The sequence below is a fragment of the Marmota flaviventris genome, chromosome 1, assembly GCF_047511675.1.
Source record: "Marmota flaviventris isolate mMarFla1 chromosome 1, mMarFla1.hap1, whole genome shotgun sequence".
NCBI classification, from domain to species: Eukaryota; Metazoa; Chordata; class Mammalia; order Rodentia; family Sciuridae; genus Marmota; species Marmota flaviventris.
Window position 1 is genome coordinate 57,838,764 of NC_092498.1, and position 16,855 is coordinate 57,855,618.

The 16,855-nt window shown below is 35.8% G+C and overlaps 1 protein-coding gene across 4 annotated transcripts in view; it reads right to left on the reverse strand.

Annotated features, from left to right (window-relative positions):
• Nucleotides 1-677: 677 nt before the first annotated feature.
• Nucleotides 678-16,855, reverse strand: part of Kmt2e (lysine methyltransferase 2E (inactive)) — a 94,964-nt gene continuing 78,786 nt past the window's right edge. For 2 of the 4 annotated variants that reach the window (XM_027926451.3, XM_027926452.3), the window contains 12 exons: nucleotides 12,199-12,363; nucleotides 11,445-11,753; nucleotides 8,599-8,853; nucleotides 8,324-8,468; nucleotides 7,565-7,815; nucleotides 7,158-7,214; nucleotides 6,446-7,009; nucleotides 5,168-5,451; nucleotides 4,307-4,395; nucleotides 4,071-4,196; nucleotides 3,809-3,906; nucleotides 678-2,955 (listed from right to left, as the gene is read on the reverse strand). In XM_027926451.3, coding sequence (XP_027782252.2) covers nucleotides 1,447-2,955; nucleotides 3,809-3,906; nucleotides 4,071-4,196; nucleotides 4,307-4,395; nucleotides 5,168-5,451; nucleotides 6,446-7,009; nucleotides 7,158-7,214; nucleotides 7,565-7,815; nucleotides 8,324-8,468; nucleotides 8,599-8,853; nucleotides 11,445-11,753; nucleotides 12,199-12,363 — 3,852 coding nt within the window. In that variant the 3' untranslated portion in view covers nucleotides 678-1,446. The remainder of the gene's footprint in view (nucleotides 2,956-3,808; nucleotides 3,907-4,070; nucleotides 4,197-4,306; nucleotides 4,396-5,167; nucleotides 5,452-6,445; nucleotides 7,010-7,157; nucleotides 7,215-7,564; nucleotides 7,816-8,323; nucleotides 8,469-8,598; nucleotides 8,854-11,444; nucleotides 11,754-12,198; nucleotides 12,364-16,855) is intronic. The other 2 variants (XM_071613206.1, XM_071613215.1) reach the window with 2 other exon arrangements.

A 16,855-nucleotide genomic window follows, 5' to 3' on the forward strand; every position in this document is an offset into this window, starting at 1 on the left:
TTTTTTAAGTCTATTTACTTTTTTTCTCCTAATGCACAAAATATGTATAGTATACAGTGCCCAAATTATGTCAAAGTATTTGGATGATGAAAAATATGTTGATAAAAATAGTGTCATTGCTATTGTATACACTTAATTAGTGTATACCTAAGAGGTAGAAGGCAAAGGCTGGGAATTTTTATTTTCAAAATTGAACTAGCATTTTATATTTAGGCAATAAAAAATTCACTTGAGAGGCCATTTATTTTTCTTAAATAATGCCACTTCCCTTTAGTTTTGTATACCCAAGCCAAATTAAAGACACTTGTTTCACTTATCAATATTTCAGTCGTGTTCTAAAATGTGCAAATTACATATTGCTGTTTTTTAGGCAGACTAATTTTTTTTTTTAAATAATTTGTAAATTGCAGTCTGTAACTCTTTATCGGGTGTAATGCGGTAGTGGTCTGGATTCATTGTGATGTCACATACTTAAGTAGAGTTACACAGCGTGTCTATTTAATTTCCTATGATTCTTGCTCCTGCAAAAATGGCAAGTAGAAACCATGATGGGAACAACCTGTTACTCCCTCTAGCTCTCCTCCTGAGGGTAGTAGTCACTAAAGAAAATTTAAGTTTCTTTACAAATTATATTTGAAAGCAGACCCCCATCTTAGAAGTTGTACAGGACAATCTGGTAAAACTGACATAATTGTGATTTATTAACATGAATTAAAATGCCCAACCAGTGCTTCAATGTGACAGGATATTTAAAAATAAAAAAGAAATGAAAGGTCATATACTGTACTACTTTCACAAAGATCACACAGTTTTGCAAAAGACTTGTCATATGTACAATGCTATATATCAAATGAAAAAAGCTGTAAGCAATTATATACGCAAAAGAAATGCAGTATTTACAGTCTGTCAGGAGACATTAGAAATCATCTATACATTAAATTACATTCTGCTTGCAAATAACTGATAAAACAAAATGAGCCATGTCCACACCAAACTATAAAAATCTGTATTGCATTTTATACCTAAGTTGCACTCACAGAACTGCTGACAAAAAAAAAAAAAAAAAAATCTTCATAGTGCCATTACTTAGCTGTGTACTTAATGCATATGTAGAAAATAATATAGAAAACATTCACTAAATGAATTTAACTGCAACAATAAAATTTAAAGATCATGTAGCATCAAATCTATTGCCAGAAAACAGCTGGAATGTTCACTTATAAAATAAAGATACCTAATACTGGCTTAGCACATTTTTTTTTTTTTTAAGGAATTTTAAAAAGCAAAAATGGGAAAAATACAATGAAAGAGCACTGGTTTTTGTTTTTGTTTTTTTTTTTTTATACAAAGTTTCATGTACAAGCTTTAAAAAGTACCTTAATAGGTACATATGAAATATACAGTTTATCTTACAGAACATTTTAAAAAATGTTTTTGGAGTCCATTTTAATGCCACCCTGAACCATGGTAATTGTTCTGAAACGTTGGTGGCACCTGTGCTCTGTGAATTGGAATCTGTCCAGGCACTGGCGATGCCTGCTGAGGTCCTTGCACCCCATGTGGCAGGGCCACAGAGCCAGGATGAGGACAGAACCCTGAAGCAGTAGGTGTTGGAATACTGTTTGGTCCTTGGGGCTGGAGATGAGGACCTGCAACAGGTAATGGACAATGTGGCCCTGTTCCAGAAGGCTGGTGTTGGGGTCCCGGTCCCAAAGTGGTATGATGTGTAGCTTGTGAGGGATACGGTGGTACAGCTGGATGAGCACTTGAAGGAAAAAGTGGAGGTCCTTGATGAGGTGGGTGGTGTAAAGCTTGGCCTGATGTCGTATGATGCCCAGAAGCCAAAACACTGGACGGAGGAGGGGGAGGAGGAGGCGGGGGTGCTGAATTTACAACATGCTGGTGTTGTGCTTGTAGACCTTGGAGTCCTGTGGAAGGATGGGGTGGTGGATGGTGATGAGGGGCAGGACCAGGGGGTGGAGGGGGTGGTGGTAAATGGTGTCCAGCAGTTTGAGAATGCATATGTGACCCAGGGGTGACAGCATGAACTGCCCCTACTACATGTGCTACAGAGTGTTGCTGATGGGAATTCGGCTGTTGTACAAGGTGTGGTCCTGGAGCAGGTGGTGGAGGAGGAGGGGGTGGGACGACTGCAGCAGAAGTTTGATGGTGAATGGTGGGGTTCTGAGAGGACAAAAAATGCCCTGGAGTAACATGGTGTCCTGGAACTGATTGCTGGCTTGTGGTGCCAGGAAGTGCTTGATTTGGTCCTGATGTAAACACAGTTTGTTGGGCAAGACTACCTTTGAGCTGATTATAATTCTGAAAGTTTGCAGGGGGCTGCTGGTTTTGATAATAAGACGAAGAAGGAGGCGGAGGGGGTGGGGGTGGGGGTGCCGTGCTGTTCACACTTTGTTGGTTAAACTGACTGTATGTTGCTGAAGATTGTCCTGAGGGTGTCTGTGTAAATAATGCTCCAGAAGTTGCCTGCTGAGTATTGGCTTGAAGGTTCTGTGCTGCTGGATAAAAATTTCTCTGAGGCTCTCGCTGAGGGGTTCCAACTTGAGGTGACTGTGAATGATGAGGCCTGTAGGGAGATCCTAACTGCTGTGCAGGAGGCTTTGGTGAGAGATAACCATGCTGTACAGGTGTGTGAGGCGTAGATGGCTTAGGAGGGTTTTCTATGTGGGGTGATGGAGGACAGTGCAACTTCGTTGGTGCAGAAGGCAGCTTTTGTGAAAGTTGCTCAGATGAACTGCGAACATGTGGCTGAGGAGGATGGTTCTTTGAAAGTGCTTGGGTGTTATTTGATAGCTGTTTTTGTTGGAGCTCTGTTTTTAGGTGAACACTGTTCTCAGCTTCTGATACAATAACTGTTGTCTCCCAATGGGGATCTGGTTTTGTGAGTATTTTCCCATGTGGTTGAGCAGGAATTACAGGTCCCGGTGAACCAGGCTATGAAGAGAAAACAAATAAACTTGATATATTACATAAACTTAAGAAACATTTTATGAACCTTGAGTTTTATTCTTGTTGGTTTAATATGTTAAATTTTAAAAGGGGGAAGGAAATGTAGGGTTGAGAAGTCAACAATAGAGGCTTGAGATGTTGCAAGGCCAGTTTCTGTGAGTAGTTTCAACAAATTCCGGTGAGTGTATATAGTGAATTTTACTGAAGACAAGTTGAGGAAATTAGTCTGCGTTTTTCTGTAAGGAGAAAGACCCATTTTGGAGTCTTACTTTAACCAACACTCTTCAGGATTAAGTTCCATAATCAGGATTAAGTTCCATAACTGAATACTCTATCCAGGGCATAAATTGGTTTGGGTAAATAAACTTGCTTTCTTGGACCGTTTTGATTTTTAATACCTTTTCATTTTCCTTGTAAACTGTTCACACGTAAATAATCCAAAAGATCTTTTTGTTGTTAAAATATCTTCTGTTCCCAGTGATTTACCTGACACATCAGATTATCATTCCTCTACATGAATTTTCACCTGACCTTTTGTTTTTAGAGAATTGACTAGGTATGTATTTCAAGAAGTTATGAGTTTCCTAGATACCACTAGAATAGAGGTGAACTTTTTAAAAAAATGTAAGTTTTAAAAGTTTGCCTAGAAAACTTGAGTGTTTGATCCAAATTGTCTGTCAATCTCAGTGACAGACCAAATAAAATATTAAACACAACTGAGTACGTTCAGAAGGAAGAATCCAGAAATCATAAACTGAATCTTAATGCAGTAGAAAAAAAATTGCCTGCATATTACCATCAACTTTTCTGAATGGCCATGTTCAAAGTCTATTATTACCTTGCTCATTTTTGAAGGGCTTTTACAAGTGTTTTGAGAAGTATCTGGGGATGGACATTCATTTGTAGTTGTGGGTTCTGGATTTTCAGAGTCAGGGTCTGTAAAACAGAAGAAACTATGGTAAATGTAACATTACACGATATATACTGCCTTTTATTGACACCACAAAACGATGTACCTTCTATTAATCAAAGCAACTTTTTTTCTGATTCAAAAAGGTGTTTAAAACAATATAGCCATGATAGGTCATCTGCTTACTGACCTTCCATGAGTTCACTGAAAGAAGGGGCTAGGCCTTTAGCTTGCAACTGGGAAATGTGATTTGAATGAGATGAAGGTGAAGACTGAACATGACTCGGTGAACATGAGACACAAGGTGATTCTCCCCCTAGAGATGAAGCAGAGCAGTAACCAAAAAGAATATTAGAGCTTACAAAGAACAAGGGTGCAGGGTGACTAGCTGTCTCCACTTTTTGGTGAAAGAACAAGCTTACTTACCACTGTCTTTATCTTTTCGGTGATCACTAAGAAGTAAAGCTCTCTGGTAACTCCTTTCTCTCACTTGTTCCACTGAAGTGGAGGCAGTCCTTTAAAATAAAATTAGTTCATCCTTAATTCAAAGAAGCTACTGCCAGCTAGATTATTCTTTGTCCCATGAAGGTCCACATGTCCTCTCAGTTCAAGGATTTTGCTCTATTGGGAAAATACTTCGGTGTTAAAGCTTTGAAAATAGCTAATCTTCTCTTATTTTGCTAATTGCTCCCAAAACTGAGACTTATTTGAATAACTAAGACTTAATTCTTTTTGCCTCCACCAATTTGTTGGTGAAAAGAAGAAGGGGGAAACTTTAATGTAGGAATATTCAGAAAGTCACTTTAGGTTACCAAAGGTACCAAAATATGCTTCAACCAAAAAAAAAAAAAAAAAAAAAAAACCAAACAACCACAACAAAAAAAAAACGCCTTACACACTTTCAGGATTTGGAAAGGAACAAGAAGCAGAGTAACTGTGTCCTCTTGGCCACTTTGCCAAGACCTCACCTTAAAAACAGCTGCTGCTAACACTCCTACCAAAGAAAACTCTAACCCTGTTTTTCTTTCAAGGTAATGGCAGGGGTTTTAAAGAAATGGCATGATGTTGACTGTGACAAAAATTCTTTCAACAGGAAAATTTGAATGAAAAATGTGGATAAATAAAGGAATGATTACAATACACCTTTAACAACTCCGGCAAATAAACAAACAGCTAGTTTAAAACACTATCAGGAAAGATGTTTCAAGTCACCATCCACTTAGCATTGGGAGAACCACAGCAGGAATCTTTTTCTTGCCAGAGTAGCATATTTCAAAACAGGCTTACCACTGAACTTCAGGTTCATTCTTCTCACTGGCAGCTTCTTTAGCAGGACAGTTATTGCTGGTTTCTTCAGAAGTAGCATTATAAACTGCAGCTGGTGTTGGTAAAGGCAGGCTAGCTGTGTTTTCTGCCTGTTCTCCGGTTTCATTACTTTGGACACACCCATCACTATTGTTGCTCAGGTTTCCACTTGCATGAAGTGATATACTAACCAGAGGAAAGTTTTCTGTCTTAGAGCCACTTTTCCTAGCTTCACGTTGTCTCTTACGGTATTCTAATAGAGAAACCTTAAAGCAAGAAAGAAAAGGCAGATCTTTTATTCTTGTCTTTCATACCAGAATCAATTCATTCTTTTTTCTAAAGAAAATTATTTTTATTTATATTAAGAAAATTACATAAAATAATTAACTATCAAATGCCCACTATATATTAGGCATTGTACTTAGATGATTCATATACATTATCTCATTTAATCCTCACAACAATCCTATGAAATAGGTATATTATCATCCCCATTTTACAGATGAGGAAATTGAGTAACTCACTCACTCAAGGTCACACAGCTGGTGAGTGTTGGAGCCGGGATTCGAACCTAGGTCTTACTTGAAAGCCCGTGCTCTTTCCACTATACTACATTGCTTCCCACAAAGTTGCCAACTGGACTCTGTTATAAAAATTAAAAGCACACATCACTAAAATTCTTTGACTTGTAAAGCAATAAGCCTATTAACAAATTAAATAAGTGCTGTATGTAGTTTCTCCCATTCCTCTGAAATAAGGCATTCTAAATCGTCTCAACATGTCTGCCAATGAAATAATGGTGGTAAATCATGGAACTTACGTATCACAGTATAATATTATTAGTATCATACTTTACAAAATACTTATGTCCATGGTGTAAATAGTATTGGTATTATGGGATGCTGAAAGGAACATGTATTCAATTACAAGGATGCTTGCTTAATATAAGGTTAAAAAGAATATCTTTTGAATGAGGGGGGTTACTTCTAAGTTACTCATATATTGAGGTTTCTCTCAAACCCATATATCTTAACAAGGACAATTCATAGCACTAGAATTTTTCACTTTTCTGTAAACATTTTCTGATCAAGTGAATATTTACAAAGTGTTTTAAAATGTACAGATAATCTGGGGAGAAATGTACACATAAAAATTTTAACTCAAATAACTGAATTAGGAATGCCTTACAAAATACATCTATCAATTACCCTCAATACTAAGAAACATTATGAAAGGACTATAAATCGTTAAATTTGTAACCTTTTTCTTTTGTGGTGGATTCTGGGGTGTGCAACTCCCGTCGATCAAATTGTCATTAACGGTCCGTCCAAAACCAGAGACAAGCCCATCTTCGGAAGTACAAAACAGAGCTGTTTCCATAAACATGCCTCTAGTATCATCCTGCATCAGGCACTTTGACTCACTTATTCGGAAGCCTCCTCCAACCTCCAATTGGTGTGAGGGTGTCAAGTCCCTCAGGTTGGAGTTCACTGAGAAGTTAACTCCTGTTCTGTCAGGACTCTTTACCCAGGAAGAATATATTGTGCCCCGTCCAGAGTGACTCGAATCCAGTTGGCTGTTAGGCTCAGTCCTGTCATGTGCAGGTGTTTCCATTGTTTTATGTAAAGCGCTTGACTCAACTGCATCCAGTCCCAGTTGAAGGTCTGACACAGGTTCCTTTTCTCCAGGGCACTGCCTGTTGACTTCAGTCCTACTCCTAGGGCTGGTATAACCAATGGTCTTTATTTCTTGCAGACCCAACTCAGTTAAACTGGAATTTCTAAAAGGCCCCAAAGTTAAGATGGTTGAAGATCTCTCATATCCCTGTTTACAGAATTAAAAAAAAAAAAAAAAAAAAAAGTCATATAATGATATTGAGACTGTTTACTTCAAAATCTACCAGTAATTTAGGCAAAACAATGATATTACCCAAACAATCAGCAACATTTTTTTTTTTTTAATAACAGCTCACCTCTTGGCTGTAAGTGCGTCTCTTTATTTCCGGAGAACTTTCTGGGGAAGAAATATTCTATATAAAAGGAATAATGGGAATTGAAAATTAAAATACATGAACTAAATATATGGTGTTTTTATAATGAAAACTTAAAATTAGAAACATTTTGGTTTTAGACTTTATTATTTTATTTCCATTCCTCAAGATATTTGCTTTCAGGTCAATTTGATACATTTAGTCTACTGAAATGTAAGAGGAAAGTTAAAATAAATAATGAATAAAAATGTTTAAATTCATATGAATATATGTTCCCAAATTTTATTTTATATTCTCAGCACACTAATTGTTAGAGGGAATGTGGGCCAAGTTCTTAATGAAACTCAAAAACCAAGAGTTGAAAATTTTTTTTCATTGAAATTTCTCACCTCAAAATGCATGGTATTTCCTGGTGTACCAGGAGTTACTGGAGTAACTGGTGAATATATAGGTTTATAACCATTTCTACAAGTTTCATCATCTGATTTTATCCGTGGAGGAGTGGCGAATGATGGGTCCATAGGAGTAATATCCGTATGAGTTGGTGTAGCATATGGTGAAGGAGTAGGTGTGGAGGTTTCTGAGTAAACAGAATTTAGCAACTGATAAAGTCTTCGTTTTTTTAGTGGTGTAGTTAAATCTGTTGGTGAGATAGTAATCTGTTAGAATTACTATAAGTATTCTATTACATTCTGGGAAAGATAAAATCTCATCAATAGTATGATGACTTTCACCACAAAACTAAACGTTTTTTTTTAAAAAAAAAACAAATATGAAATATTCCCCACACCCAAATAAGTGAATTTCACTATTAGCAAGCATTGTCCTGCTGTCCTATAAGTACTAATAGGTTTTTCTAAGAGTCTTTTTGAATCTGTTTGAAATCACCCAGCCCCAAAGCCAAAAGAAAGCCATTAGAAATTCAACTGTAACCCAAACATACACCATATTACATAGCAAGGTTTTTGTATCTATCTTCCTCTAAAAGGCTAGGAGAACAGAAATGAGAAAGGAGAACAGAAATGAGAAAGTTTATCAGAATGTGTTTCTCTGATAAAGTACACAACAGTAAAGAGACTATGCCTGTTAGAAAGATGTATATCCTGACACATTTCTCATGTTAAAACAATACTAAAAAGAAATTCTACCTGGAAGGGAACAGCTATCATTTAATAGTAGTGGACTTTTATTTTCACCATTGACTGTAGGACTTCTGGATCTTTCTTGAAAGGGTGAATTAAATCTGTGTAAAATTGCTGAATTTTCTTCTTCTAGAGCTTGTTTCAACCATCGCTGAATAAAATGGAGAGTAAAATGTGAATAGGATTTGTTACCTGTTCATATAGCCTATAAATGCAGAGCCAATTCCAAAATGAATAACATTTGGCTCATTCTAGATTTTTATATTGAAAGAAAAGTTTACCTTTTTGCACGAGCCAGAAATGTTTTCAGTAGGTTCTTTCCTTCTCCTTTTTTCTGAAAGGAATGGTGAAGTAAATCTAATATAATGCTTAGGAGTAGAGTATACATGGGGACTATAAGTGAGGCCTGGTAAAGAATTGAGCTGTGTAGCTAACACTTCTGGATCTGTAGTTATACGCAGAGGCCTTTCTGAAAGGCTGTCTGAAGGCTTTCCTGTCTTCTCATTCTTCTCACTTAACCATTCATTGACCAAGTGCTAGAGAAAAGGAAAATTGGGGTCACTATATATTTAATTGCACAGATTCTCCCATAGAATATTCTAAGGCAAAGTAGAAACTGATACATACATGCAATGACCAAAAATCAGTGTATCATTCATTCTACATTTCATTTTATTCTTGAAATGTTTTACACAATTTTTTTGTGTGGTGCTGGAGATTGAACGCAGGGCATCTATCTGTATGTTCTACCACTGAGCTACCTGTAACATGGTTTTTTCATACTGTAAAATTTAGGAGACATCAGTACCACCAACACTTAAGTTTAAGGTTTGTTGCTGCCTTTATGATATGCTTAAAATGTTAAGTAGCATTTTTCTACCCAAGGCGCTCCTCACAGTCTCCTAGAGATGAGGTCAGTTTATGTACTCAAAAACAAAACTCTTAGTAGTACTAAGAGATAAATTGAGGTTGCATCCATGGGCACTTTAGTGCTGAGCTACATCTTCAGCCCTTTTTATTTTGAGACAGGGTCTAAGTTGCCAGGCTGGCCTCCAAACTTTGAATCCTCCTGCCTCAGTCTCCTGAGTAGCTGGGATTATATGTGTGTGTTACTACCCCTGGCTTACCTAGTCCTTTTCTTAATTCTTGGTAATTTCTTTTTTTGCTTTCTGGGTATTCATGTTTATTTGGTTATCAAAATCCTTTGAATTTCATATTACAAATGTAGATTATAGAAAAAGCATGTATGTGCATATATACATTTACTCATACAATTATATAAACATACAGAAATATGCACATTTAAAAAAAAAATCTGTCATATATCTACAGTACCAGCAAATCAGAAGGCTAAGACCAGAGGACCACAAGTTCAAGGCCAACCGCAGCAATTTAGCATGGCCCTAAGCAACTCAGTGGGACCCTGTCTTAAAAAGAGCTGGGGATGCCAGGTGCGCCAGCACATGCCTATAATCCCAAAGGCTGGGGATGTAGCTTAGTGCCCCTGAGTTCAATCCTGGGTACCCCCTTGCCCCTGAAAAAAGGGGTGGGGATGTGGCTCAGTGGTAATGTGCCCCTGGGTTCAATCCCTAGTACATAGCTCCTATCTTTCAGAAGTATCCCTCTTTTTTGTGTGTGTATATAGCTCCCTTTGTATGACAAACAACAGAACATAGTGTTAAAACATGAAGTCTAGAACCAGACTGCTAGGGAATGATCCTGTCTTTGCCACTTATACTGTGACTGTGAGCAAGTTATGTAACTTTTCCACATTTCAAGATGTGTCTGTAAAAAAAAGGGTCATAACAGAACTTAGCTCTACAAAAGTGTTGTGACAACTAAATGAGTTTTTAAGAAACACATATAAAGCTCTCAGAATGCTATGTGGCAAAGAATTATGTATTAAGTTGAAGAAGGTATTTATGGGGAGGCATAATTTGGCACTGTTTGACAGCTTTTTGAAGAGAAACATACAGGATTTAGAAGCTTACATTTCACACCAGAGAGAGACAGTAACTTCTGCTCTTAGACCAGAACAATTTAGTCATTTATAGTCTAGAAGGTAGTTTCACGTGTTTTAAATCCCGAGTTTTTTTTTTTTTCCTATTACAAATAAGTTGAAATTATTTTTTGTCCTTCCAAGGTGGGCAAAAGTAACACTATTAAAGATAAGATTGGCTTACTGACTTAGGAAGGTGTGCAATAAGGAAAGCACTGACTCTGAATCAGAAACACCTGTACTTTGATCTCAAACCTTTGACTCTCTGGCAAGCAAATTAACATCTATTATTGAAGTATAATCCCTGGTTCACAATAGAATAAACTTTTCTTCATTTAGCAGCCTGCCTGCAAACTCTACTGAATTATATAAAAACAAAACTAAATAAATGAAGTTTCAAAATATTTGGTGAAAGGAGGATGTATTTATGATCTATTCCCTCCCCAAAGAGCCTAAAAAAATGACCACTTTGGTACCAGTGTTTTGTTCTTTAATCTCGGTGGGATAAAACAGCAGCTTCATTAAAGCTGTTCTGTTACATTTTTAGCTAAAAAGCCCAGGTTGGTTTAATTTAGTGATTAGTTTCCAAATAATTACTTTGTTAACTCTGACAGTGCATTTCCAAGGATTTTTATTAATAATTTGATATAAAACTACTTTCTTACTAAATTCACATTCTTACTACATTCTATTGAAATCAATAATTTCATCACATTTATTTCTTGTAATCTAAGCAATGGAATTTATAAAAAATACCATAAAAGATAGGGACTGGGAATGTAGCTCAGTGGTAGACTACTTGCTTACCAAATAGCCCTGGATTCAGTCCCCAGCACCAGGTAGGGCTGTACTGTAACACATCTAAAACTAGTTAGAGAAATATAAATTTTGTACATAGGGCAACGTAAAAGTCTTGATATAGTTTATCATCTTTACAATAATGCAAACATAGTATTTGATTTTACACTTCATTTTTCATTCTTACTCAAAAATATCTGCATAAAAATGATGCTGCCTCTCGTGCAGTTCATTATGAGACAGTTATAGACTGATTTCTAAACACCAATATAACCATTTAATAGCATAAGACACTTGGAAAACAGTTCTTAAATTCATTAAGAGTCATACCTTCTTTGTTTTGGGGTACTTTGTAGGACATTTATTAAGTGCTGGGACTTCAGTTTCAGTAATTATTTCTGCTACTGCAGTTTCAGTTTCTGGTTCTATGGCAAGTACAGTGTTTTCGATATCATTTTGTTGTGATGTAACTTCTATATCAGGAGAAGATGGTTGGATATCTGAACACATGCTGACAGTTCTGTGTCTCCGACGCTGCTGTCCAATGTGAGTCCTACTTCGAGAAAAACTTTTTCTCTGTTTTGTTCTATTCACTTTGGCAGGGGTTGGCTTGTTAGCAGTTTCTTCCTTTACTTGTTCCTAATTCAAAATACAATACAATGGAATTTTATGTTTATAGATACTTCAGAAGCTAACTTGACAAAATTTATGAATTCACATAATAAATTCACATAATTAAAAATGTTATTACTCAAAAAACAAAGTAGTATAGTGTTAAATTCCAAGTCTTAAGTTTCCCATCGGATCTAAAAACTGCACAATTAAAAATTTATTACAGATTTAACTCAATTGTGTATGTAAATTTGTTGGTTTGTATACCCAGGGGTACTCTGCTACTAAGCCACACTGTCCTTTTTATTTTGAGACAGGGTCTCACTAAATTGCTAAGGCTGACCTTAAACTTGAGCTCCTCCTGCCTCAGCCTCCCAAGTCACTGGGATTATACGCCTGTGCCACCATGCCCAAATGCAAATTTTATTTGAAATAGTTTAAATGGAAACATAAAACTAAACATGAATAATACCTGAACAACTTCAGCATCACTGACAAGCTGTGCATCTTTACATTCAGTTTTAACTTCAGTTTTGGCTGTGCTGATCCGTTCCAAAGCTTGTTCTCGTCTTTTCTCTCTCTTTTCAAGTCTGGCAAAAGCTTGCAAAATTGCTTCCATTTTCCTTTCTTCTCTAGTCTACAAGATTTCAATTTTATTAGTCATTGCTCTGAAGTAAATATTCTAAAGTCCAGATCAGATGTACAGGCAAATTATAAAATTTTTTACTATGATACTGTTAGCAAACCAAGTCTGTTGTTATTAGATATGGGGGAAAAACAATTTATATTTATTCAAAATCTAAAAATCCCAAACATCATCTCAGTAAGCCTTATTATTACAAATGTATTTCATGAAAAGAACACTTGATTGAGTGCTAATGATAAGGATAAAACAAACAAAACAAAAAGCCTCAAAATGACCATGCTTTACACTAACTTGAAAAAAAAATTTAAATACAGAAGCCAACCTTTAAAAAAATTCAAAATTCCTAATGAAATGGTATGTGAAAAAGCAAAATTACTATGCACTTAAGATATCAGTCAATATATTTTTGCTATGTTTTAGCAGGATGTTGTGGGGGTACATTTAGTAAACATCTCCATGATTCTAAGCAAGTTAGTTAACCTTTCTGAGGCTATAAAATGTGGATAATAATACTTACACTTCACTGGATTATTATTTAGTTCAAACTGAAAATGTGAGGTTTTTAAACAGTACTTAGAAATTGATAGGCGTTCCATAAATATTTTTATTTCTACTTTAGCCCTCTTGCCCTCCATTTTAACTCTTATAAGGCATTCCTCTACCTTCTGCTCTTCCTTTCTTAAACTGACACTTCAAGACAGGGACTGAGGGAACAGCAAGAGTTCCTTTGAGCATCAGTTCTCTTTGGATAGAGAACATTAAAACCAAGACCCAGAGCCTTGACCAGAGGGCCTGGCAAATGCTTCAGCTCTCAACCAGAACCAGGAAGCACGTCCATCAACTGTCCAGTTCTCCAAATGAAAGAACCAGGTCCTGAGGCTCAGATCCATTTGTCTTTCCTCCTTCATTGTCATCGATGTGGGGAAGAAAGAAAGAAAGATCAGAAACTCAAGATCTGGCTGCCAAAGTCTTGTCAATATTGGCGCTTCAGTAATCAGCAGAGATTCAAGTATTAAGACACCTACACTCTGAAAATTACTGCTTTTTCTGGGTTTTTTTTTTTTGTTGTTGTTACACTTAGTAAGAAAACGAAAGTAGAATGTGTCAAACAAACCATCTGAGGATACTTTTACAGCGAATAGCCATACTGCAAATGTGACAAAATATTTTGTCCTCAACTTTTTTTTTTCTACAGGCAAGGAAATGGTCCAAAGAGGTAAGATTATTTGTTTATGGATAAATTTCTGCAACTCTCCATCTCATTAGCTCTTCTGGTCCAGGGTGGTAATCAAACACTTAAAAAACTATACAGGCAAAAGATGATTAATTTATTAGGTAATGGGGAATTCAACCCAGGGGTGCTTAACCACTGAGCCACATCCCCAGCCCTTTTTATTTTTTGAGATAGGGTCTCACTAAGTTGCTTAGAGCCTTGCTAAATTACTGGCCTTGAACTTGCAATCATCCTACCTCAGCCTCCCAAGTGGCTGGGATTACAGGCCACCACCATGCTTCAGCTCAAAAGATGACATTATGTGCTCATTGGAACTGCAAGTTTTAAAGCCAAATTCTTGCCTGAGGGAATTAATTTCATGTTTCTGGTCCTTTAAATTAACTTACCTAACCTCTTTTTATATGGCTTTCTATAAAAATGCTGACTCTGTATATCAGGGCTTTTCCAAAACTCTAAATAGCTTCCACTTGTTGAACTGGAGGTTAATTACTATGGTTTCCTCTCTCAAAAATTTTTTAATATGTGCAAAAAGTATATTTTCCTAGAAAAAGAAACTTGTCTTAGCAAATATTATATTTGTCAAACAAAAAAATTATCAAAAGGGAGGCACCAAAGAAGATACTTTTTTTTCTTTTTTGTTGTACTGGGGATTGGACCCAGAGGCACTCTGCCACTGAGCTTCCCCAGCCCTTTTTTAATTTTTGAGATAGGATCTTGCTAAGTTGCCCAGTCAGGCTTTAAAGTTGTGGTCTTGCTTTACCCTTCTCAGGAAGTGAATAGATGAATAACATGTATCATCATACCTGGCATAATATTTTCTATATTCTGATTCTGGATCTTCTAAAATAGTTATGAATTTACATTATGGTTCTTTGACTTAGTTCAACATTCCCCTATAAGAGTGAGGGTCGGGGATGAACTTACGTAAAGAAAATTGACCCAAACTTGTTCAAATAAATATGCAATTTCCATTTATACAGGTACAACTATTTGATCATTAAAGCAAAATCCCTGAGAGATGGTTTAATCTTTTAGAGCTGGAACAGGATATTTAAAAATGTAGTATTGTACTACAGAATAAACCAAAATCCCTCTAGATTAAGTGACCCTGTCAAAGGTGGGACCTTTGCATAATTATTATGCAACTTTCCTAGCTTCTAATTTAACCTTTTTTTTCCAATTAACAACCACTAACATACTATGTAATGTAAAACAAAATACAGCATAAGTTTTCCTGCATTACAACAATTGCTGTGTGTGTAGAAATAAAGCTGAAAACACTAAACATTTCTTAATAACATTAACCTAGCTTTATCTTAAAATATACAAATATTGGGAGTGTAAACATGACTGGTTTTCTACATTGATAAAATTATTAGTACATGGATCTACTTTTAAATTCCTTAAGGTTCATATGTCATTTATCATTGCATCTAATATATTCTTTGACATAAAATTGGGTATACTTTAAAATAACTGGAAATTTGTCACCCATTTAAAAATCTGATTGAAAAATAACTTATAAATAAAGCTGAGGTAGTTATAGGTGACTATAGATACTAATACTAATCAACTGCCCATAGCTCCTAAAACCTGTGATAGATACAGTTCAGATTATATTAACCACATAGGGTTACTACTGTGATGCTATATTCTGTAACCATAATTCATTTCAAGCCATGGGAACTGATAGATCCTGAAACAGAATTAGATAGGGTTACTTTTGAAAAAAGAGGTGAGGGGTTACTTTCAGGAAACTGCTAACTTTTGACATATTGTTAATGCCAAGTGTTAGGTGTTACTGCTTGAAGTACATGGAATCTCCCATATGTTTCATCTAATCATGGTTTTTATTCATAATAGTAAATACGAGTATTATAATTTCTTATAAACAGAACAAAAAAGTCTGCTTCATAATATCCCTATTAGTTGAGGTGTGGGTATTAGGAATTTTTATTTCAATTATATTCACATTGGAGTTAAAATGGAATGTAATTAATTTTTGTAACAGACATAATTTTTATTTTAGACATTGATGAACCTTTATTCATGTATTTGTGTATGGTGCTGAGAATTGAACCTCACACATGCCAGCCAAGTGCTCCACCACTGAGCCACAACCCCAGCCCATGACATATAATTCTTAATCTGAGTTTCCTGCTCAGTAGATAGGGAATGCTTAAAGTCCACATGACTCAAGACTATATAATAAAAAATAAAAATTAAAATGTACAGTATAGCAACTAAAAAAATTAACTTTACTGAATAAAGTATTATAATTAAACACTTGTGAATGCTATTAAGTAGCCTTAGAGGGTAATTTGCTGGTTAGTTGGGTCTAAGAACTAAGGAAAAATAAAAAAGGAAGAAAGCCACCTAGGAACTCCTGATTGTTTTCTGAACTGCTACTAGGAGGAAGTGGCTTTTCTTTAAAATAAAAAATTAAAACAGATGCTGGGCACTGAATATAGTTCTCTGGGTTGGTGGCATCCAGAATGTAGGGTATGAGACCTGGTGGAGTCTTCACAGTGGCTAGAAAGCAGTCTTCCCATACCTCTGGTTTTGCTTTACTTAGTTTTTAGTATCCTTGGTCCAAAGTGAAATGGAAAATTTCAAAATAAACAAGTTTTAAGTTAAAATAAAAATGGAAAAAAAAAAAAAAAGCTTTTCAAAGAAATGGAAAGACAGAGCCCACCTACCAAATTAACCTACTATGTGGTATTAAAATGAGACTCCTTACTCAGAAAAAAACTCCCTACTTTCAAACAGCAACTGAGAGACTATGGCTTGTGTGGTATCTCCATTTGTTCTATCATGTGACAATTTACACTTGGTGCTGTTTCCTCTTTTGACAGTCATGATTAGTCGCACCCCATCCTCCATGAAAGCTTCTCCAGAGCAGTAACCTTGTCATTTTTGCTCAGCTAGTACCTTAAATGGCACTTGGTGTATATAGCAGTCAATTCACATTTTTATTAAACCACTAAGAAATGGGCATGTATATTCTATGTGCCACTTATGTGAAAACATAACTGGAAGCATTCAAAGGATTTTGAGAATCAAATTTATTATAAAGCAGCTAAAGCAAAAAACCCTCATTTTGTTTGTACAGAATACCTATAAAACAAATTGGTCCTCTCTTACTATTCAGTACCATGATATTTATTACTCATCTTGAGAAATACAATTCCTAATTGCTATGATGAGAGAAACTTAGAAAATTATTAATCAACATCACTTTATGCATGC